At 36.9% G+C, this 22,504-nt stretch overlaps 1 protein-coding gene across 7 annotated transcripts in view; it reads left to right on the top strand.

Moving 5' to 3' along the window:
* The window catches only part of ERICH3 (glutamate rich 3), a 108,235-nt gene that overhangs the window by 48,124 nt on the left and 37,607 nt on the right, over window positions 1-22,504 (top strand). For all 7 annotated transcript variants that reach the window (XM_032296587.1, XM_032296589.1, XM_032296586.1 and 4 more), the window contains 3 exons: window positions 1,707-1,887; window positions 9,817-10,003; window positions 16,040-16,341. In XM_032296587.1, coding sequence (XP_032152478.1) covers window positions 1,707-1,887; window positions 9,817-10,003; window positions 16,040-16,341 — 670 coding nt within the window. The remainder of the gene's footprint in view (window positions 1-1,706; window positions 1,888-9,816; window positions 10,004-16,039; window positions 16,342-22,504) is intronic.

The following is a 22,504-nucleotide window of genomic DNA, read 5'->3' on the forward strand; positions in this document are numbered from 1 at the left end:
AATCCATGCTGCTTCAGAAAGTATTGCTTAACAAAAGGGGGATGTTTTTATTTAATCAGACACTTCATTTAAGGTGCTAGGCGCAGCTTGGAGCTGGATTTGCCTGAGGTCCGCTGATTGTGCAGTCGGCTGCACACAGGCATGTCACAGCTCCACAGTTACCCAGGCAAGAGGAAACATGGGATTATGATTTTCCAAGGAGGAGCCAAATCTGCCATCATCCCTTTGCTTCAACTCTGATTCAGGGAGATGTTTCTAATCTGAAAGAAATTACCCAGTTTGCTGATTTACTTTCATAGCTCTTGATGCCCCTGTAATATGACTGTTGATTATCTCTTTATTTAAGAGAGTTCTTCCTTCCAACAGGCAAGAAAATCGGCTTGAATTTTTAAATCTTGGACTCTCTCCCTCATTTATACTTTCAGACTGTTGCTAGCAAAATTTCATTCCATCAGATTTCCTTCCTCTGGTTTTTGCTTCAGAGAAATAGAATGAAATGGGAAAAAAATTATCTGAAGTGGAAGAGGATGAGTTTAGGGATGGAAATATTTTAGTAGTTCCTTCAAAACTTTTCGTTGCAGCTTTGTTATTCTTTAGAAAATGCATGCTTTTCATGCATCTATAATTTGATGGAATCAACTCAAATTACTGCCTTGGATACACTTAACGTTGGTCGCTAAACATTTTTTGTCCAGCTTATAACTGATTTTTAGGAAAGTGAAGTAGGTGAGAAGGAAAATCTAGCCTGTGTACAGCTCTAGAGGCCTACAATTTTCTTCCTAGGCCCTCTTAAAATATTTCAATCCTCCCAGACTTTCCTATTTCTCTGCCTCTTCCTCCTTTCCTTTTTTTCTGCTTCTACTTCCTCCTCTTCCTCTTAGAGGTTAGGCAAACATTATGTTCACTCACTATAATGAAAATATTTCAAGCAATTAATTAGGAGTCAATGCCTAGAACATTTAATTTCTGGCATGCACATTTACTGCATTTTTTAGAAATAATTTAAATTCGGCAATGCCAAAGAATATCAAATAGGTTTATACAGCAATTTTAGAGACTTTTTGGGTATATTCTTTTGATACTATAAACAATATTAATATTGGGTTTTCAATCAACTAAATGTCTCTGTGAAACTGGATAGTCCCAAGCACAAAATATTGATGACCCCTAATCTTCAGAATGACTGTAGAAGAAGTCAAACACAGGCGTCTCCCTCTCAGATGGAATAAGCCCAGGGAAGGATATGTTATCAGTGCTCACTTGTGAAGATAAAGCAGTCAATGACAAAAACTATTTGAACAAAATGATGTTACTAATATTTAACTAGTTCAATTGTTTGGATTTTTATTGGAGAACCAGCTAAAAGAGCCAAAAGTTTCCTCTTGGTGTCATTGAAATTTTTGCTCTATATAACACACACACACCCTGACACACCTCCCTACGCACTTGCACTTAAAGTAAAAAATGACAAACTCATCCAAATCCCCAGTATTTACATTAAAAATACAAAGCCAAAACGTATATGTTATTTAGGAGTATTTATTTTGCAATGGGTTTGACTTTTTGTGCGTTTCTAAATTGACACTTTATTTAGATTTTGTTGGTAGGCACTTAAAACCTTTTTTATTCTTTATCTTACAATGTCAGGTAAGAACTCTGATTAGAAAGTAATTAGTTAATAAGCCTCATTTTTTTGTTTATTTCAGGATTCAAGAAGGATTCATAAAACATCCTTGCATAGTAATGCAGCTATTACAATGATCTATTTGGGGAAAAATGTGCACCTATCTTCTGATAATCCAAACTTCCGGGATGAAATAAAAGTTTATCAGCAGCACTGTGGTGGGGAAAACCTTTGTGTCTACAAAGGCAAACTACTTGAAAAAGGTACACATAAAATGATAATGTTTTTTAATTGCTTGGAGTTGATGCTATAGATAAGCTGATATTGATATAATATCAAAATGATTTCAATCACTTTATGAAATTATGCATATCCAGGGACTTATAAACCAGCTGCCTAAAAGTAAATCTAGATTTACTGCTCTATGATTGAAACTGAAGCAGCAATTACTCTTGCAGATTGTGGAAGAAAGGATTTGGAGTGATTTAACCTGGTAACAGATTAATTTTGGGATGGAGATATATGATCATTAAAATGTTGCACGAATAAGCTGTCCCCCAAATTACAAGTTAACTATTTGGCTTGCCATAGTGAATTATACCATACATTATTCTAAGGAAAAAATACCAGATTGGCAATTTGTTCTTTAGAGGTATGTTGAGATAAAATCACAAATCCAATAAGCTGCAGGGTGAATCACACCAAAATAACTTGGTGCAGGATTTGACTAAATAGCTTTTAGTACATCTTTGCTTTAATTTGATCATAAATCCACATTTGTCAGCATAGGATAATTTTTATATGCAATATAGGTTTTCACAAATTATACTGTAGTGGTTTTCTTCAATATGTAGTTCAAGGAAGCAGCAGTGAAAAGGAATAGTGTTTACAGGGTTATATTGTCACTTTCTTGCTGAAGAAACTGTCCAGAAAATAATAGCATTTTTACCAATTGAAAGAAATATTTATATTTGGATAATCTTGATAGGAGTTATGGGGAGAATTGGGACAAATGTGGAATTTTTACTTTTAGTCTTTCTGATTTCCTTCATCAATTAAAGACAGTGACTATAACTTAAAAAGAAATTCATGTACTTAAAGAGAGACTATAAATTCATATTTAGGAATCACATATGTAAAACTTTCCATCACAAAAATGGTAAACACTTGAATGATAGTTTTAACTTAAAGTGAAATATAATATGATGCTCAATCATGTTAAAAACTGTTTTTTATTTCCATTTCCATTTTATATATTTGGTAGGAATGCTATTTACCTTGTTTATTTTGCTGTAGCAGTCCAGAGGTCAGTCCTTTCATTTTGTAGATCAGGAAAATGAGATGAGTCCTGAGTGGAGTGGCTCCCCAAGGTAACACTCTGAGCAGAGTCAAGAGTAGACCCCCGATCCCCTGGCTAGGTGTAAGGCCCTTGATCAGTTCCAGGAAGCCCCAGTGAGCTACTCTGAATAGCATGGAGTTTCCTACATTTTCATAATATGAGTGGTATAAAACCCCTAATGATAGGGGCATAGATACATATACAGTACACATTTTTTTAAAGTGTAACTTTCAGCCATTAATTTAGGAGAATGCTGAAATTAGCTGTAAAGTCGGAATTAACATGATGAAACCCGTCCTGGAGCTTAGATCACACTTTATTCAACAAAAATGCATATGTAACATCTATTTGCTGGAAAATGTGGTAGATACAAATGAAAAAAGAATGAGCTAAATGATTCTCTGGTAGATGATGTACACTCTGTGACGAGAGTGAAAAACCAAAGGTGATGGGAGAAAGGGTGTTACTTGGCTCAGTGTTATTTTGCATACATACTGATGCTGGGACTTTTTGCTTATGGCATTGGACAGTCTTGAATAACAGGATGGAATGGGGACTTAAATAATTGAATCCTGTTCCTGCAATAATTTTGTCTCAGCTTGCCCTTGATTGCCAGGAAAGTAATTGTTCAAAATTGGAAAGTTGGGTGGCTCAGAGTTGACTTGTGGTTCAGCAATCTTAGCAATTTAGCTGGACTGAAAAGAATCTGCCCTTTCTACAAATCAAATCTGTGCATGATTCAGTAAAATGTGAATAGGGTATTAAAAGATTTCTCTTAACAAAAGTTGGAGGGGTGGCATTTGACATTGTACTTGGAGCAGTAAACTCATTAATATTTGGCTTTTGTGAATTTGTCTTGCCTTTGTATTAGAAGTAACAATAAAATTAATTATTTAGAACTGTGGCAAGTACATCCTTTATTCCCAAGTAGTTTATGATGTCTTGCAATTTGATTTTAGACTTCAAGCCACAAGCTGATTGTTTATTATATACACCTATGAAGTTATTGAGTATTTTCTGCTACTTGTAGAGTACAATTTCTTCACAGACATTTTTATTTGCCATGTTTATCCTTTCAAATAACACAAACCTTGGCCTCTTGGGTTCATGTAAATGTAAAGAAAAAAAAATTAACATTTTTTGTTTCTGGCTCTCTTAGAATTCCTTCCCTTCCTGCCCCATTTTCTTGTATTTCCATAACTGGATCTTGTTGCACTTATCTGTGCATTCCTTATTACGCTCTGGCAAACAGCTGCTTCACTGGCCCATATACACTCTTACTTTCTCTTTGCTTGTGCTATTTCCTTTGTCTATAAGACTTTCTCTTTTCTCCTTTTCAAATTTAAATCTTACCCATCTTTTGGGACTCAGACTAAGGCTGTGCACTTTCTCACTGATTTCTACTGTGTTTTATCCCAATAGCTTTCATGCAACACTCAAAACCGAAGCAGCTCATTGTGCTTTGACTTATACTGTTTTTTTTATTTTTATTTTAGGAGACATTCTCTCTTTCTCTCTCCCTCACCCAGGCTAGAGTGCATTGGCACAATCATAGCTCCCCACAGCCTTGCATTCCTGGAGTAAAGTGATCTTCCTATCTCAGCCATGCCCAGCTAATTTTTAAAGATGTGTCTTGCTGTGTTGCCCAGTCTGGTCTCAAACTCCTGGACTCCAGCAATCCTCCTGCTTTGGCTTCACAAGGCATTAGGATTATAGGCTTTAGCTACCACATCGGCCCTATTTCTTATTTTTCTTTTACTTATTGCCTTTTTTTTTTTAGGTTTAAAAAATAGCTTTATTGAGGTATAAATTAAATACCATCAAATTTATTCATTGTAAATGTATAATTTAATTTCTTTTTGGAATTGTACAGAGTTGTGCAGCCATGATCACAAAGAAGGTATAGGACACCTCCAGCACTTCGGCAAGTTCCCTTGTTTTTTTTGACAGTTGGTCCCTGTCTCATAGCCAGCCCCAGGAAGCCACCGATCTGCTTTCTGACTGTACAGATTTTCTTTCCTGGAAATTTCCTATAAACGCAATCATTCCATGAGTAATATTTTGTGCTGTTGCTCTCACTTAGAGTAATGTTTTTGAGAGTCATGCATATTTGTGCTATCAGTAGTAGCTCTCTCTTTATATTGCTGAGGATATTCCATTACATGGATATACCATATTTAAAAAAAAATTATCCCCCAGTTAATAGACATTTGTATTGATTCTAGTTTGGGACTATGAATGTAAAAACACAGGTTTTTGTGTAGATATATATTGCTCTTGGTTAGATTCCTAGGTGTGTTTTTGATTCCTTTTATTTCTAAGTATAGGTCACATTCTCCACTTTTTTTTTTAACGTATTTTGATTTTTTTTTTGTTGTTGAAAACTACATATTTTAGGTAGTATATTAAAGCTCCTGAGAATTCTGGAATTCTGGATTCTGACCTTTCCCGATCAAGGGTTATTGTTGTTTCTGTTTTTCCCTTTCTCTCTCTCGCTCTCTCTTTTTTTTTTTTTTGGTTTTTGTGGCTTTTTTTAGTGACTTACCTAAATTAAATCTGTGAAATTTAGCCTCCATCATCCTGGTGCGGAGCCAGTGATGTTTCGCTCAGAATTTTAAAAAAGTATATTGCTCTTTTTTCAGTCTGGACTCTTAGGTTAGTCTCTGTGCTTTTATAGTTCAGTGCTAATATCCCCAGAATTAAGCTGAAAACATCAAGAATTTATTCTCTCTTGGGTTTCCAGGCCAAAAGTCAAAAATGAAGGTGTTGGCAGGGACACCCTCCCTGAAAAGCCCCAAGGAAGTAGTCTTCTTAACTCCTTCAACTGGCCTTCCTCAGCCTGTGGTTCTATCATTCCAATCTCTGCCTCTGTGTTCACATGATATTCTTGTGTGTCTGTGCGTGTCCTCACCTCTTTTTGAGACGGAGTCTTGCTGTGTTGCCCAGGCTGGAGTGCAGTGGTGCAATCTCTGCTCACTGCAACCTCTGCCTCCTGGGTTCAAATGATTCTTCTGCCTCAGCCTCCTGAGTAGCTAGGATTACAGGCATGCACCACTACGCCCAGCTAATTTTTGTATTTTTAGTAGAGACGGGGTTTCACCATGTTGATCAGGCTGAGCTCGAACTCCCGACCTCGTGATCCACCCACCAAAGTGCTGGGATTATAGGTGTGAACCATCATGCCCAACCCTCACCTCTTTTTATGAGGACATCAGTCATTGGGTGATCTCATCTCGATCTTATACTGATTATATCTGTAAAAACCCTATGGCCAAACAAGGTCACATTCTGAGGTTCTGGGTGGTCATGAATTTTTGGAGGACACAATTCAACCGACTAAAGTGGGTTCAGGGGTACATTCAAACTTCGGGCAGCTTTCAAGTCTGCTTTAACTTTTATTTTCCACCAGGCTCTCTTGTGTTTCTTCTGAGCATAAGGCAAAGCTACTGGTAGGCTGGAGATGTATGAAAAGGTTGAGGCCTTTCTGATCCATGCCACTTCCAGTTAGCCAGGGATCTATAATGAGCTTATCAAATGCTTCTATGACGGCATTATTGTTTCTATCTTCCTGTTAAATTTTGAGTAGTGCATTGGCCTATTGCTTACTCTTATTAGAACTACAGTCATGACAGTGTGGTGGTTTATGCCTGTAACCCCAGCACTTTGGGAGGCAGACGCGAGAAGACCCCTGAGGTCAGAAGTTCGAGACAATCTGGCCAGCCTGGCTAAACCCTGTCTCTACTAAAATACACACACAAAAAATTTATCTGGGCTTGGTGATGTGTGCCTGTGATCCCACCTACTCATGAGGCTGAGACATGAGAATAGCTTGCACCCAGGAGGCAGAGGTTGCAGTGAGCCGAGATTGTGCCACTGGACTCCAGCCTGGGTGACAGAACAAGACTCCTCAAAAAATACAAACAAAAACAAAAAACACCAAAACTACGATAACAGGCCCGTGGAACCTCTGACCTTCTTTGTCAGATTGCCTCTGACATTGCTACTTATTACTGGTCAAGCCACAGGCCAAGGGTTTTTTTCCTTGTACTTCAAATCAAGTCAGCCCCCACTGACAGCAAAGTGGCTGGCTATTTATGGCCTGGCCTACCCTATTAGAACTGCTGTGATAAGGTAGTAGCAGATGTTGGGGAGGACAGTAGCCCTGGGCAAAAATGCCATGGATTCCCATTACCTAACGTTCAGTAATTTTTCATGAATACATACTTCTCAGTTTGTTTTAAGCCTTTGGTTCATTTCCAGAGATAAAATTTTAAGGAAGAGAGGATTTGGTGACCGCAACCCAGAAGTCTGATATATTTATTTTGCCTCTCCTGTTTAAGGATATCTTCTTGAGTGAGGAGACCACATTTGATATTTTCAGTATTTTTGTTTCTCTTTAGTACCTAAAACAGTGCTACCAACTGTCAGTGAACAATAAATAATGAACTGTACCAATATTACAATTGTAAGCATATATAATGCTTTCTCATATTTTACATTGTAAAATCTTCAAGGCTGTGTTGTGGATAGACTAGCGCGTTCTCCCCACTCCCGTCTCTATTTTATGGGTGAGAATTCTGAAATGCAACAAAGTTAAAAGACTCACCAAGATACGCTCACCTGCATCATGGACCAAAACCTTCTGATTTCTAGACTATATTCTTTCCACTACGCCATGAAGAAATCATTAAGTCAAGATGGGGCGGTATCACTGTATTTAAATTACAAAAATAAGTAACAAAGGAGTAAAGGCAAGGGGTGTCAATTCTTGTTCTAGAAGTCTGAAAAACAGTGAAAAAACAAAATGGAGTAATATCTGGGTATCCTCTTCAGCTACATGAGCATCAGATGGAAGGGCAGTCACTTCTACAATTTCCTGAGCCCATTCTCAACATTTCCTTGACTGCACTCTTACTAAACTGAGGACTTAGGAAGTTACGGGGCATGATACTACAGCAAAATGGTTCATGTTACATGAATGTAGAATTCAAGTTTCTATAACAAAAATAGTCAAACTTGCTTTCACCACCTGAGGTGAAATTAAGACAAATGGATTTTTAAAGATATTGTATCATTAAAACAAATGGATTTTAAAAAGTAATTGTATCCTAGTTTTCCCAGACTCTATACTTTTTCAGCTTTCTCTTTCCTAGTTTCCTTAATTTTACGTCAGAAATACTAAGGTATAAATGACAGAGTGACATTTTTAATAAGTCTGTTCTTTAGAATAAGCTGCATCTAATGTAGAGACTTTTTTTTTAGGGAAAATGTGGTACACACAGTGTTTCCAAATAACTGAAAAAATAGATTAAAATAATAATTCACTAAGTATTTTGGGGTAGCCTTCTATGCCATCATCCTGGGATTTGGAGAAAAAAGATGCATCAACTTCAGCTTTTATGGATTTCACAAACATGCAAAGCAGCAAACATCTAGATTAGCATTCTTAGAAGGCAGTCCATAGACCAATAGCATCAGCACCACCTGGAAACTTGTTAGAAATGCAAATTCTTGATTCTTACCACAGACCTATTGAATCAGAAACAGAGATAAAGCCCAGCAATCTGTATTTTAATAAGCCCTCTAAGTGATACTGATATGTAGTAAAATTTGAAAACCATTGATAAAGATATATCTTAATATGTGGTGGTAAGTGCAACAATAGGAAATGTGTACATAGTAGAGAGGTGAAAACTGTTAACATTATTAATTGGCAGACATGGAGGGGTCCAGAGAGGCTCTTTTATCTTCTTTCTTCCATTTTTTTTTTTAAGGAAGTGACATAAGAAATATTCATGAGCCACAGGATTTTGAGTCACTCTGTAGAGAATAAGGTTTCCCAGACTTAGGGCTTAGGACCTCTGTGGGGGAAGGGGGGCAGGGTGGGAGCTTTGCAAAGAGCATTATGAAGACTTGGATGATTAAAAACTATTAATTGTAGGCAGTGGTTCTAAATTTATTGGTGGAAAGTGTTCTCAAATCCAAACAGAATTGAGTATAGCTTGGAGATGAAATAACTGTTTCATTCATATGTGCATTAGGATATTTAAAGTCACAACTAAAAATAAAAGCATTTAAAAATGATCTAATGAGCTCACAGTAGGCTTTTGTCATTAACTGCTTTGTCAATAGATAGCATAGCTAGATAGAGGTATGGACTCTACAGAGATGTTTGGATTCAAATTCTAACTCTCCAACTCATTGTATGATCTTGAGTAAATTACTGAACTCTTCTAAGTGAGCCAGAAGAGTTACTGAACTCTTCTAAGCCTTAATTTCTTGACCTAGAAATTAGCGATAGAAAAATTCCCACTTCACCTGATTGAAAAATATCAAGATAATAAGGCATAATGCCTGGTCGTAGTAAGTGCTCATATAACCTTAGGTATTATTATTTTACTACAAATCAAAGAGTTTTTATAAAAAGTTAAAGTATTTATTAAATAAAAGTAATTAAATGCAATCTTATCATTAAAAATTGTCTTCAAATTAAAAGATGATCTAGATCAAGCTTATCCAATCCATGGCCTACGGGCTGCATGTGGCCCAGGATGGCTTTGAATGCTACCCAACACAAATTCAAAAACTTTCTTAAAACATTATGAGATTTATGCAAGAACCTTTTTTTTCTTGATTTTCTTTGTTTGTGTTTCTCATCAGCTATTGCCTGTGTTACTGTATTTTATGTGTGACCCAAGACAATTATTGTTCCAGTGTGGGCCAGGGAAGCCAAAAGATTGAACACCCTTGATCAAGATTATAATATTGTATTTATCTAATAGAAAAATATGATTTAACAGCTGTTAGTCCAAAGTCAGTTGTTTTCACTAATGTATTTCTATTTTAATTCCAGAGACCTTTCAGTTTATTTCCAAAAGACACCATGGTTTCCCCTTCAGTCTCACCTTTTTCCTGAATGGGATGCAGGTGAACAGGCTAAGCTCCTGCTGTGAATACAAGCATCGAAAAGGTTCCAGGCTTGGAGGCAAACGAGGCTACTTTGGGTTTGTGTGTGTTGAGAGATCATCTCCTTGCTACAAGTATGGAAACAAATGTCCTTTGGTAGAGGGCAGGTTTTGCTACACTTTTCTTTGAATGCTTTTACTAACGCATTTCCCTTCACAATTGTTAAGAAAATTACCTATAGATGAGCCTAAAATATATAAGTTCAGGGTTGTTTATTGTAACATGGAGTACTGAATTTGAAATCATAAGATATAAATCAGATTTCCAGAGGTGTTATATAATAAAGATAAAAGGTAGTGCATTTTTAATTATTTCACTTTCTTTCATTTCTTCACACCTTTGTTTGTTTGTTTGTTTCTGAGACTGAGTCTCTGTCACCAGGCTGGAGTGCAGTAGCGCAATCTCTGCTCACTGCAGCCTCTGCCTCCCTGGTTCAAGCAAGTCTCCTGTCTCAGTCTCCCAATAGCTGGGATTACAGGCACATGCCACCATGCCCAGCTAATTTTTGTATTTCTTAAGTAGAAACGGGGCTTCACCATGTTAGCCAGCCTGGTCTTGAACTTCTGATCTTGTAATCCACCCACCTCGGGCTCCCAAAGTGCTGGGATTACAGGCATGAGCTGCCGTGCCCAGCTCCTTTCTTCACACTTTAAGATCTGTTTCTGAAGGGAAGGAGAGAGATTTTTTGTTTGCTTGTTGTTTTTGTTTGTTTGTTTGTCCTATTTTCTCATTCATCTTACTAACTGGTTTTAGGCCGAGCCTCAAAGTGTGTGTCAAGCATATGACTTACGTGGCTGGACATTATAGGTTATGCCTATCAAAGGTTTGCCTGCATTACTGTCTGACCCAATTTTCATTCTTGCCCTTAGTTTCAATCTTGGGCATAACAAAATGCATGATAAAAGGTCAGTTTTGAGTGTTATCAGCTTTCATGTTGAACATTCTGTTTGAAATCAGGAGTCTTGCTTGTGGGCTTTCACATTTTCTGAAAGTATTCGTCAAGCATTGGCTAGATGCCAAGCTAGAACACAAGAGTGCGTCAACTACATTACATGTCTCTGTGGAACTTATTCTAATGGAGGAAAAGCTAATAACATAGCAATAAAACAATTAATATGTTTGAGATGGTCAGCATTATGAGCACAAGGCAGGGTAAGGCAGATACATGGAGTGACGGGAGATGAGTCACAGGGAGTGTGTTATTTTATGTAGGATGGTTAGGAAGGGCCTCTCTGATGTTTTTTTGAGCAGTAACTGGAAAATACAAGTCTCTTTCTTGAAGTAGCTTTTGGGATAGAGGAAAAGCATATACAGAAGGCACAAGGCAGGCACACGCTTGGTGTGTCTAAGGTAGCTTGGCCAGAGCAAAAGGAATAGAACCATGAAATTGAAGCTGAGGTCAGAGAGACCATGAGGATAAGCCATGTAGAGTGCTAGGGTCATTGCAAGGACTTTAACTTTTATCTGAGAAAGATGGAAAGCTTCTAAGGTGGGTTTTGAGCAATGACTTATCATGATCTAACAGTAACTCTTATGGGAAAAATAAACAAGGGAGTGTGGGAGGAAAAATAGCAGAACTGCTTCAGTCCAGAGATGAGATAATGGTGGAATGAGTTAGAAGTAATTTTTAAAGGTAGAGATTACAGAATTTACTGATGGATTGGATGCAGGGAATGAGATAAAGAGCAGAGTCAAAGATAATTCAAAATTTTTTGTCTTGAATAACAAAGCTGTCCAGTTAACATGTACTTAAGATGAGACTCTGGAAGAAGCAGGCTTTGGGGGTGGTATGAAGTGGTTTTTGCCCAGGACACATTAAGTTTGAGGCATGTATGAGATAAGCAAGTAGAGATGCTGAGTAGGCAGTTGGATATATGAATCTGGGGTGCGGTGAGAGGTCCAGGCTGGGTATACAAATCTGAGAATGATTTGCATTTGGATGACATTTATAAGATTGCCTCAGAACTGAACATAGAGAAGATGTCTGAGTAATGAGTTCCATATCACTCCACTTGAAAGGAGAGGGAGGTAAAGAGGAACCAGCCTAAGAAGGAAAGGCAGTGAATAGAAAGAGAATCTACAGAGAGCAGTATCTTGAAAATAAAGAAAATGGTTAAAGAATAAGGGCATGATTAATGGAGTTGAATGTGTAGATAGGTGAAGTAAAATGAAGACTGGGGATTGGACATTGGTTTGGTAGTGTGTTGGTTACTGGTGATCATGGCACAAGTTATTACAGTGCAGCAATTGGGATGTAAGGTTTCTTGGAGTGGGTTTAAGAAATAGTTGGGGAAGAACTAAGGCCAGCGACTATAGAGAAATTTTTAAGAGTTTTGCTGTAAAGAATCATAATTAGGTGGTAGCCAGGAGGAAGAATGTAGGGGGTCAAGGAAGACTTTTTATTTTTTAAAATGAGAGATACTGTAATATATTTGTATGCTAATACAAAGGATTGACTATCCTGGAGAAGAAAAAACATGAAGTATGATATAAAGGGGGAAAGTTTCTGGAGCCAAATGCTTGGGTAGACAGGAGACGATGAGCTCTAGGGCTCAAGTAGGGGTATAAGCTTTAAGAAGAGGAGAAACCATCGTGTATAGTAAGAGGAGGAAATGAACTGGGCATACAAGACAGGGAGGGAAGTTGGGATTGATAGATGTGCTGGGAACAACTGGAAGCTGTCTGCTGATTGTTTATATTTTCTTAAACTATAAGTAAATTTATCAACTGAGGTTAAGGCTGACAGAAGAGGGGTTGGATGTTTTCAGAGAGATAAGAGCATGAAAGAATCATCCAGAGTATGGAAGATTGAATGGTCTAGGGCAAGATACTGTCAATGCCCAGCTGTACTGGGGGTCACCTGAACTGCCTTACTATTCCAACTCAGATATGCTATCTCCTTATTTGGGAGCAGGTCATTTAACACAGTTCTATTAAATTCCCAGGACAGCTAATGAACTTACATACAACGCTCCATGTGCAAATATATTGCATTCTTTGGGAGCTGTGGTATAAATCTAAGCTGTAAATTATTAGCCCTGAGCACTTTCTATGGAGGTTTAATAATCATTACCAAAATCTGACGAATGGAATTTACTCTCCTATTCAATACCCACTAGCCTCTGTACAATTCTTTCTATGATTTCAACACTTGGTCCCCTCTAGATTATTTCTTCAACCTTTCAAATAATAATATCAGAATGGTTACAATATTAAAGAATGAGGCCTATGACTCTCAACTGAAATGCACAGTTCTTATAGAAAAACGGTTTTCAATTTTTTTGTTAACTTCATAACCATTTTTCCAATGAAATCTGTGAATGCCCAAAGTAGAACAGTATATTGTCATTGGATGTCTCCCTGTTATAGATCAGGTAAAAGTTGAGTCAGACTGGTTTAAATGGGACAGGGGTAGGCGAGTGAGTCCTAGGGACTTGACTGTTTGTCCTCTTCCCCACTTGAGACATTTCTAGGTATTCTAGAGGCCATAACACTGCAGACTCCATGGAGAGTTGAGAAGCACCCTGAAGGAGACTGATATCGCTTATTATCTTCTGTAACCTTGGTTTCATTGCCACACCCATAATGATACTTTTAATTATTTTAAGCAATGTACACTAATTCCTCCAATTCATTCAATGTGAAATTAATTTTAATCTATTTTAAAAATACCAGTCCCTGAAACATTTAAGATGAGAAAAAGGAGGGCATGGTACAATAACAACAGAAAATTATATTTCTAAAATGATTAGGAATAACCTGTTTAAGGCACTCAAAAAACAAGAAAAGAGGAGCAGTGGTCACTTCCAAAGTGTGAGGTTCCACAACTGTACTCATCTCTCAATCATAGGAACCGTCTGAAGAGGCATAGTAATTTTCAATTGCTAGCGTGAAACATGGGAAGGATTGTCTAACCATGTAGAATGCAGAATGCTTTGAACTTTAGTAATCATAATCAACACTTCAAATTATATTCAGAAGTCAAATAGGTAGTCACTGACGAGGAGAGCACAGATGTTACTCACTTTGTTTGTCCAATTCCCTTCAGCAGATGGGCAATAAAAAGTCTGTGCATGCAGTAGGGAGGCATCAAAGCCTGTACGCAGCCACAACATAAACTAAAAGTAACAGCATATCAGAGGCTCCAAATCAATGGATTTGGTGTTGCAATTGATAAGGGAAGAACAGCTTGAACAGAAGGGAATGCTAGTAGTCATATTCTGTGAAGATTCATGACACCTTTATCCCAAGGAAAGCAATGTGCTAAGCACATCATCATTATAGTCAAGAAATATTTATCATGCTTAATATGGGTGAAATAAGTGTAATCTTATTGTCTCATTTTTTACAGCCTGATAGTTACTTTGAGTGCAAATCCTTTTAGCTTTATTTTATGGGGAGATATTGAAAAGTTAAGTGATATAACTCAGTTCTCATATTTGCTTGTTGGGAAAATTTATTGAGATCAATTCCTTTGATCAATTCCTACACTAGACGGCTGTAATTTAGTGAAATCTTCAGTTTAAGAAATTGCCATTGGATTTGTTCAGGTTGAGACATTTTTCAGATTTTACATATTATTCCTATTCTTCTGGGACTGGCAAGTCTTGATTGCTTTCTGATCCCTTTCACCTGCCCGCTATAAATTCAGTTCTCTGATAGTTGTGTCACATGGAGAGAGGGGGACATGAGTAGTTGTAGAGAAGGGAGAACGAAGAGACTGATAACTACCAGATACCTATTTCAGATCATGGGTTTTCTCTAGGTTTTGCCAGAAACTTCTCCAGGTTGTGTTAGTGTCTGCTGAGAGATTGTGAGTTCTTTCTTTGGTGGTAAGCTCAACAGTATAACATTTGTCTGAGTAACTAGTCATCTCTACTAATTATATCATATCTAGGAACTGGAGGGCTACACCTGTAATAGACCAGTATGTTTGTGCTTCAATATGATGGAGCCTAAAAATCTTGAGTTAGAATCCAGCTCTATCACCCGCCTGCTGGGTGACCTTAGCTGCTAGAACCTTTTAAGCCTCAGTTTTCTCATTTGTAAAGTGGTGATGATAGTTCTTAATTTATTGGTCTATGAGGTAATGAATTCCTTAAGATAATGGATACAGAGTACCCAAAAAAGAGCTTGGTACAGAGGGAGTGCTCAATAATCTTATCATGATCATAATCATCATTTTTATTATATGTATATACTATCATCATTGGAATTCTTATTTTAATATCAACTTAAGAGATAGAAAAAAGCTATAGAAGACAATTTATTCACATTACTTTTGTTATAATTGATTTTAAAAGTTTTAATGTCATAATGCATTCAGATTATCTGCATGGCTCAACAGATTTGACTTGAAATGATGTCATAATCTCTACAAATTGTTGTCATTTTTGAGGAATAAGAACTTATTACTCACCAGAAGACTGTAGTATAGACTTCAAAAGGCCATTCTAAAAACAATAATGACAGTTCCATGAAAATAAGTGTACAAACTCCTGAGTTATTTACAAAAGATGCAACAACATTTGACTATATGTATTTCTTTAAAAATCAATCATATTTATTTAGAGTCAATCTTGTAAGTCTTTCATTACTCTTGCGTTGTTAAAATAAATTATCAGAATGAATGGCATCTTTCATCTTTTCACCATTTTTATGTCAGCTTCTCTGTTTATAAATCTGCATGCTGTATTATCACATAATTTTCATTTAAAGACTTGAAATATATGTTTATGTCTGTAAAATTCTATACCATCTATATTTCTGTATTTATGATACATGTTTACTGTTTAGGACCAAAAATATACTTGAAGACACAGATTTTACTTTGAAACTATCATTCTTGGTTGATGAGTTATTTTGTTTATAATTGTGGATAAATGCATTAAGAATTTGTTGTGTTTGTTTACAATATTTTAGTATCAAAAAAGAACAGTTTATTTTTAATTAGCTTTTTAAATAGTTTATTTTTATTAGCATATACTGTAATCAAAATATTTTTATATCTTTTTTTACTAGAATAAGAGATAAGTGATTTAAAAAGCTTGGAGGTTCTATTGTGCTGCCTATAATGGTTAACAAACACTTCCTGTTAATATTTTTCATAGGTGCATTATTGCAATGGGACTTGACAAAAAAACATCTTTGCCAAAATCTAGGAAAGAAAAGAGCACTGAGAAAGGAGAGGAACTGAAGAAAGCTGAGGGGAAAGTGAGGAAAGAGAGAAAGTATATGATACCAAAAAGAAATGAGATCAAGGGGAACAAAACCTCTGTCTCAGCCATTTATTCAGCTCAAGACAAAAGAACAGGGCTCAAAGAAGTAATAACTGCTGTGGAGGAAATGGCAAGTAAAGGAAAACCAGGACAAGATGTCTGGGAAGACGACCAGGAAAATACTTTAAAATATGGTAATCAACAACACAGGTTTCTTTTGTTGTTGCTGTGGCTGTTTTGTCTTTGAACCGTGATTATCAAAATTTGCAAAAATATCTATTAAATGTTGTGGACTTTAGGCAGCTCTGTTACATGTGGGGCACCCCTGACCTCCTTCCTCTGCTGTTTTTTATGGAGTCCTGTGTCCCCTGCCTTAGAGGAGGGCAGACCTAATCCCAGAAAGGTTAAAGGTGCTTGTTGCAGGGATGAGAAGGGAGAAGGGAGTATATGCCAATGTTAGTTAGAGACTCTATTGACTTCTGCAGAAACCATTTTGACCAAACAGAATTTTAGCTATTTTTAATGTTTTGAATGTACTATTTTTGGTGAAATTAATGAATTGCTTTGGCATCAGGTAGGTACAATGTGTATGATTATATGGTGATACAGTATTCCAGAACTAAAAGCAATTGACTATAGGCTTAGGGTCATGGAACCTATCTGTCTGCTGTTTATTGCTTGCTTCTTTTTTCTCTGTTCTCTCCTTCTTCCTCTCTTGCCTTCTCCTGCTTCTCTGTCTCTGTCTCTCCACACACACACACACACACACACACACACACACACAGGCACATCCACATTCATATGTATGCATACGTACATACATACATACATAAGCAGGCACACCTCATTTTATTGTGCTCTGCTTTATTGCACAAGCTTTGCAAATATAGTGCTTTTTATAAATTAAAGGTTTGTGGCAACCCTGCATCAAAGTCTATGGGCATCATTTTTCCAACAACACGTGCTCACTTCATCTCTGTGTCACATTTTGTCAATATTTCTAACTTTTTCATTATTATTATATCTGTCATGGTGATCTGTGATCAGTGATCTGTGATGTTACTGTTGCAACTGCTTTGGGGTACCATGAACTGTACCATGTAAGAAAGTGAACTTAATCAATGTTCTGACTGCTCCACTGACCAGCTGTTCTCCAGTCTCTCTCCCTCTCCTTCTGTTCCCTAACACACAACAGTATTGAAATTAGGTTAATTAATAACCCTACACAGTACACTCTAAATGTTCAAGTGAAAGGAAGAGTCTCACGTCTTTCACTTTAAATCAAAAGCTAGAAATGATTAAGCTTAGTGAGGAAGGTGTATCAAAAGCCAAGATAGGCCTCTTGTGCCAAACAGTTAGCCAAGTTGTGAATGCAAAAGAAAGTTCTCGAAGGAAGTTAAGAGTGCTACTTCCAGTGAACATGTGCATGATAAAAAAGAAATCCTCATTGCTGATATGCAGAGAATTTTATTGGTCTGGATAGAAGATGAAACTAGCCACAACATTCTCATAAGCCAAAGCCTAATTAAGAACAAACCCCTAACTCTCTTCAATTCCATGAGAGCTGAGAGGGGTGAAGAAGATGCAGAAAAAAAGTATGAAGCTAGCAGAGGTTGGTTCATGAGAGTTAAAGAAAGAAGCCATCTCCACAGCATAGAAGTGCAAGGTGAAGTGGCAAGTGCTGATGTAGGAGCTACTGAAATTTTATCCAGAAGACCTAGCTAAGATCATTTATAAATGTAGCTACATTAAACAACAGGTCTTCAGTGTAGATGAAACAGCCTTACATTGGAAAAGTGGCCATCTAGGACTTTCATAGCTAGAGAGGAGAAGTCAACACTTGGATTCAAAGCTTTAAAGGATAGGCTGACTCTTCTGCTAGGGGCTAATGCAGCTGGTGAGTTCATGTTGAAGCCAATGCTCATTTAGCATTCAAAAAATCCTAGGACCCTTAAACGTTATGCTAAATTTTATCTGCTTCTGCTCCATAAATACAACAAAGCCTGGATGACAGCACATCTATTTACAGCATGTTTTTGGAGTATTTTTAGCCCACTGTTGAGACCTACTGCTCAGAGAAAGAGATTCCTTTCAACATATTACCACTCATTGACAATGTATCTGGTCACTCAGGAGCTTTGATGAAGATGTGTTATGAGATGAGTGTTGTTTTCATGCCCGCTAACACAGCGTCCACTCTGTTGTTATCCTTACAGATCAAGGAGTAATTTCAGATCTTATTCTTTAAGGAATATATTTTGTAAGGCTATAGCTGCCCTAGATAATGGTTCCTCTGATGGATCAGGGTGATTTCAACTGGAAACTTTCTGGAAAGGATTCACAATTCTAGACGCCATTAAGAACATTCATGATTCATGGCAGGAGGTCAAAATATCAACATAAACAGGGTTCAAAAGAAGGTGATTTTAGCCCTCATGGGTGACTTTGAGGAGCGAGACTTTGGTGGAGGAAGTAATTGCAGAAGTGGTAGAAACAGCAAGAGAATTCTAAGTGTGGCCTAAGATGAGATTGAATTGTTGCAATCTCATGATAAAACTTGAATAGATAAGGAGTTGCTTCTCAGGGATGAACAGAGAAAGAAGTTTCCTGAGATGAAATCTACTTTTGGTAAAGATTCCGTGAACATTGTTGAAATGACAACAAAAAATTTAGAATATGCATAAAACATATTCGTTGATAAATTGGTGGAAGGATTTGACAGGATTGACCCCAATTTTGAAAGAAGTTTTACTATGTGTAAATGCTATTAAACAGCATTAAATGGTACAGATGTCTTCATGAAAGGAAGAGTCAATTGATGTGGCAAATTTCATTGTTGTCTTATTTTAAGAAATTACCATAGCCACCCCAGCCTTCAGCAACCACTACCCTGATCAGTCAGCAGCCATTAACATCAAGGGAATATTCTCCACCAGCGAAAAGACGATGACCAGCTAAGTAAGGCTCAGATGATTGTTAGCAACTTTTGTCAATAAAGTGATTTTAGTTAAGGCGTATACATTGGGTTTTTAGGTATGATGCTATTGTACACTCAATAGACTGCAGCATAGTAGAAACATAATTTTAGATGCACTGGAAAACCAAAATATTTATGCAACTATCTTTATTTCAATGGCCTGGAACTGAACTTGCAATCCCTGAGGTACACCTGTATATAGAATATATAAGAATATGTGTCTATTCAGGGATATAAGTATGCTTGTATATACTTATACATGTATATAGGTATACCTGTATATACTTATTCCTAAAGCAGTAATAGCAATAATAATGAAAGTGTCAGGTACTGAGTACTGAACTAGGCACTGTGCACACGCTGTCTCATTTCATGCTCACCATTCAACATGGTAGGTATTATTATTACTTCCATTTTACAGGCTGAGAAATTGAGGCTTAGATATACAAAAAGAAAGTAGCAGAACAAGAATTTGTACCCAGGTTTGTCTAATTCCAAAGCTTAGTCTTTCAAACACTGTACAACCATCTATTCTGTAAAAGTTAGCTTACCCACTACATGGTGGTGCAAAGCATGTCCAAAGAATCAGAAAGGGAGAGACACCTGTGTATCCCTCATACTCAGGAGACAAAACCTGTATAGAGGGCACAATAGCCGTGGGTTAGGGTGACCTGTGGAAGGGCTGGCTTTGGGAAAGGCACAACTTCTAGGTATCTTCTTCCCCACCTCATATTTTTGCTGCCCAAGTGTTTCAGAAATCCAAGAGAATAATTACAGGGCTCTTAGAGCAGTAGACTTCATGTTTGATTTTTACTGAATAAAGTGCATCTTTTGCAAAAGATTTCACTTAGAACCCTTTTACCAGCTCACCTTTCTTCACAATCTCTTCTAGTCTTTGTCTTATCTTGAGATGAGAATTCAAATATATCTGTAGTGATAGTAATCACAGAGGGATTAACAAATAGGATGTGTTCTCAATGTTTTAACTTTGAAGACATGGTGGTTTATTAAAGTCTTGTTCAATGAAAGCTTTTCATTTTCATTTTTTTTTTCTTAAACCAACATAGCTAGTGCTATTAGTGATGTACTTTATACTCATAATACCTATGATGAGGCTATTCATGAAGTCTTTCTTCTGTGTTGGCTAGTTAATGGACTTTAAATGTCCATTTCTGTTTTTAAAAATGTAGCTGCAGCAGCAAAGGTTTAGCTCTCTGCATAATAGTGGCTGATCTAAGGGCAGCAAGGAGCTTGATCGAGGTCAGTAAGAGAAGGTTGTGGCTGGATTGATGTTGACCTGGTGTTGACTCACGTCCTTATTAGTGGGGATGGTAAACAGCAAGCTAATTAAATTCTCTAGAAGAAGGCAAATGGGATGGGGAGAACAGAAGATGTTATGTAAAAGATTTTAGAAAGCATGCCACTAGTTCATTCATATCAAAACCATGAGTAGATGACACAAAGGTGGTGTGCTTTGAGCTATACTGCCAGTGGAAGGTTGGTGGTTAATAGAAAGCTAATACTTAAATGTGATGATAGTGGGGATAGAATAAAGCCAGGGCAGCCTTGACTTTCATATTGGAGAAAAAACACAAAATACGATGCAGGGACTGCTCTTTTGGTTCACTTTATATTCCTTTACTTTTGTTCTGTGCTTCAATCATATAACTGTAATTGTGTCTTAATTACGGATACTTGTACTGCTCTGATTTTAATAAGGTGCCTCCACTAAAGTGTGTTGCTGTCAAAGGAGCACATATCGTGTGTCATTTCTCCTGTTCCATAACCTACTCCCTCCGCTACCCAATCACAATAACTGTTACTACTAATCCACAATATTTATTAGGCACCTGCTATTCATGGCACTGTGCTAAGCATGTTCAAGGGATTATTGCTCTTAATACTCATCACAGCTTTGTATAACCCATGTTACAGATGAAGAAACTGAAGCTTAAAGATGTTAAACAAATTGTCCAAGTTCACATAGTAAGTGTTTTAACTGGGTCTTGGGCACGTGACTACCTGATTCCCAAAACTTCACATTTTACTACTGTGTGACACTATGAATAAAATTGCAACAATCCACTCATATTCTCTCTGGCCCTCTCCTTATCTTATGATCAGTAGCAAACACATGTGGTGTGATATATGTATGTATATTCTGCAGCTAACCTCACCTTCTTCTTTTGGGAAGTCTTCCATGAGCCCCTAAAATGACTTTCCATTTTCCTTTTATTCCATTCTGCTTACTTGACACTACTTCACATAATTAATTATATGTCTTATCTAAAAATCCATAGCAATCCAGACCAGTTGTGTTGAAACTAACATTACCGAGGACCACATATATAAAACTACTATAAAGTGAGTACAGTATTTCTTGTGTAGTTACATCTTATGTCCTCAACAAAAATTGGAGAGTCCTTCATGGCAGGGAATGATTTATTGTAACATCTTCTATCTTGCAATTTTATCCTCTTACACATAGAAGATTCTCACAAAAAAAGGGTTATCAATTGATAGTTAACAGGATCAGGTGACGAATTATTCTATAACTTGGTCAGTAATACTTGTACCAAAATATTTACTTGTTTTTATTGGTATTTCCTGTTTGTGTCTAGCAATATAAAGCAAATTCTTCATCTTCTTGTTTATTTTATAATTTTGGTTTACTGATATTCATATTTTTTATTTAAATGTGTTAAATCTCTTTTGTGGAAACACTTTTGTGATTATCTGACTTTCTTTGTTAAAGGTTTTGATTTCACTCTTCCTCTTACAGCTCCCTCATTCATTCTCTGTATATACAGAGCTTTCTGCATATGCACGGGGCATCCATTTCTAGATTAAGTTCCTTTCACTGGGTAGACAGCTCTCAAGTAAATTACCCAAGAGGCCCCCCCCACACTGGCGGAGAAGCCAGTATAGCTAATAACTAAAACACACAAAATTGAGAAAACTTTATTTTCCCTGTAATTTTTATTTTAAGGATAAGTGTTTATTTGCTTAATTGGTTCTGCATGAGATCCTTTTGTTCTCTATCCTTGGCATGTTGTCACTTCAAGATTTTTAGTTTTTGGTGGAAGAGAAAGGGGAACAATTAAATATGAAAGGTGAAAAATTATAACCACGAGGGACAGCTGGAGTTTATCTGATGTGACAATTTCCTTTTCCTACTACAGATTTGTTGCACCTCTGCAGGGAATAAGCAAATCTGTGGCTGTGACAGGAATATTCTATTTTGTATAGATTTTTATCATTGAAATGTAATTATTTCATTTATTGTAGGAATGAATAATGCATATGATTTCGGTTCTGGCCTACTTATAGAATCTTTCATAATGCCTTTTCTTGATGTCCATTTGTTTCTTAAAGAATGT

The sequence above is a fragment of the Sapajus apella genome, unplaced genomic scaffold, assembly GCF_009761245.1.
Source record: "Sapajus apella isolate SASKATOON/1434 unplaced genomic scaffold, GSC_monkey_1.0 scaffold36, whole genome shotgun sequence".
NCBI lineage: Eukaryota > Metazoa > Chordata > Mammalia > Primates > Cebidae > Sapajus > Sapajus apella.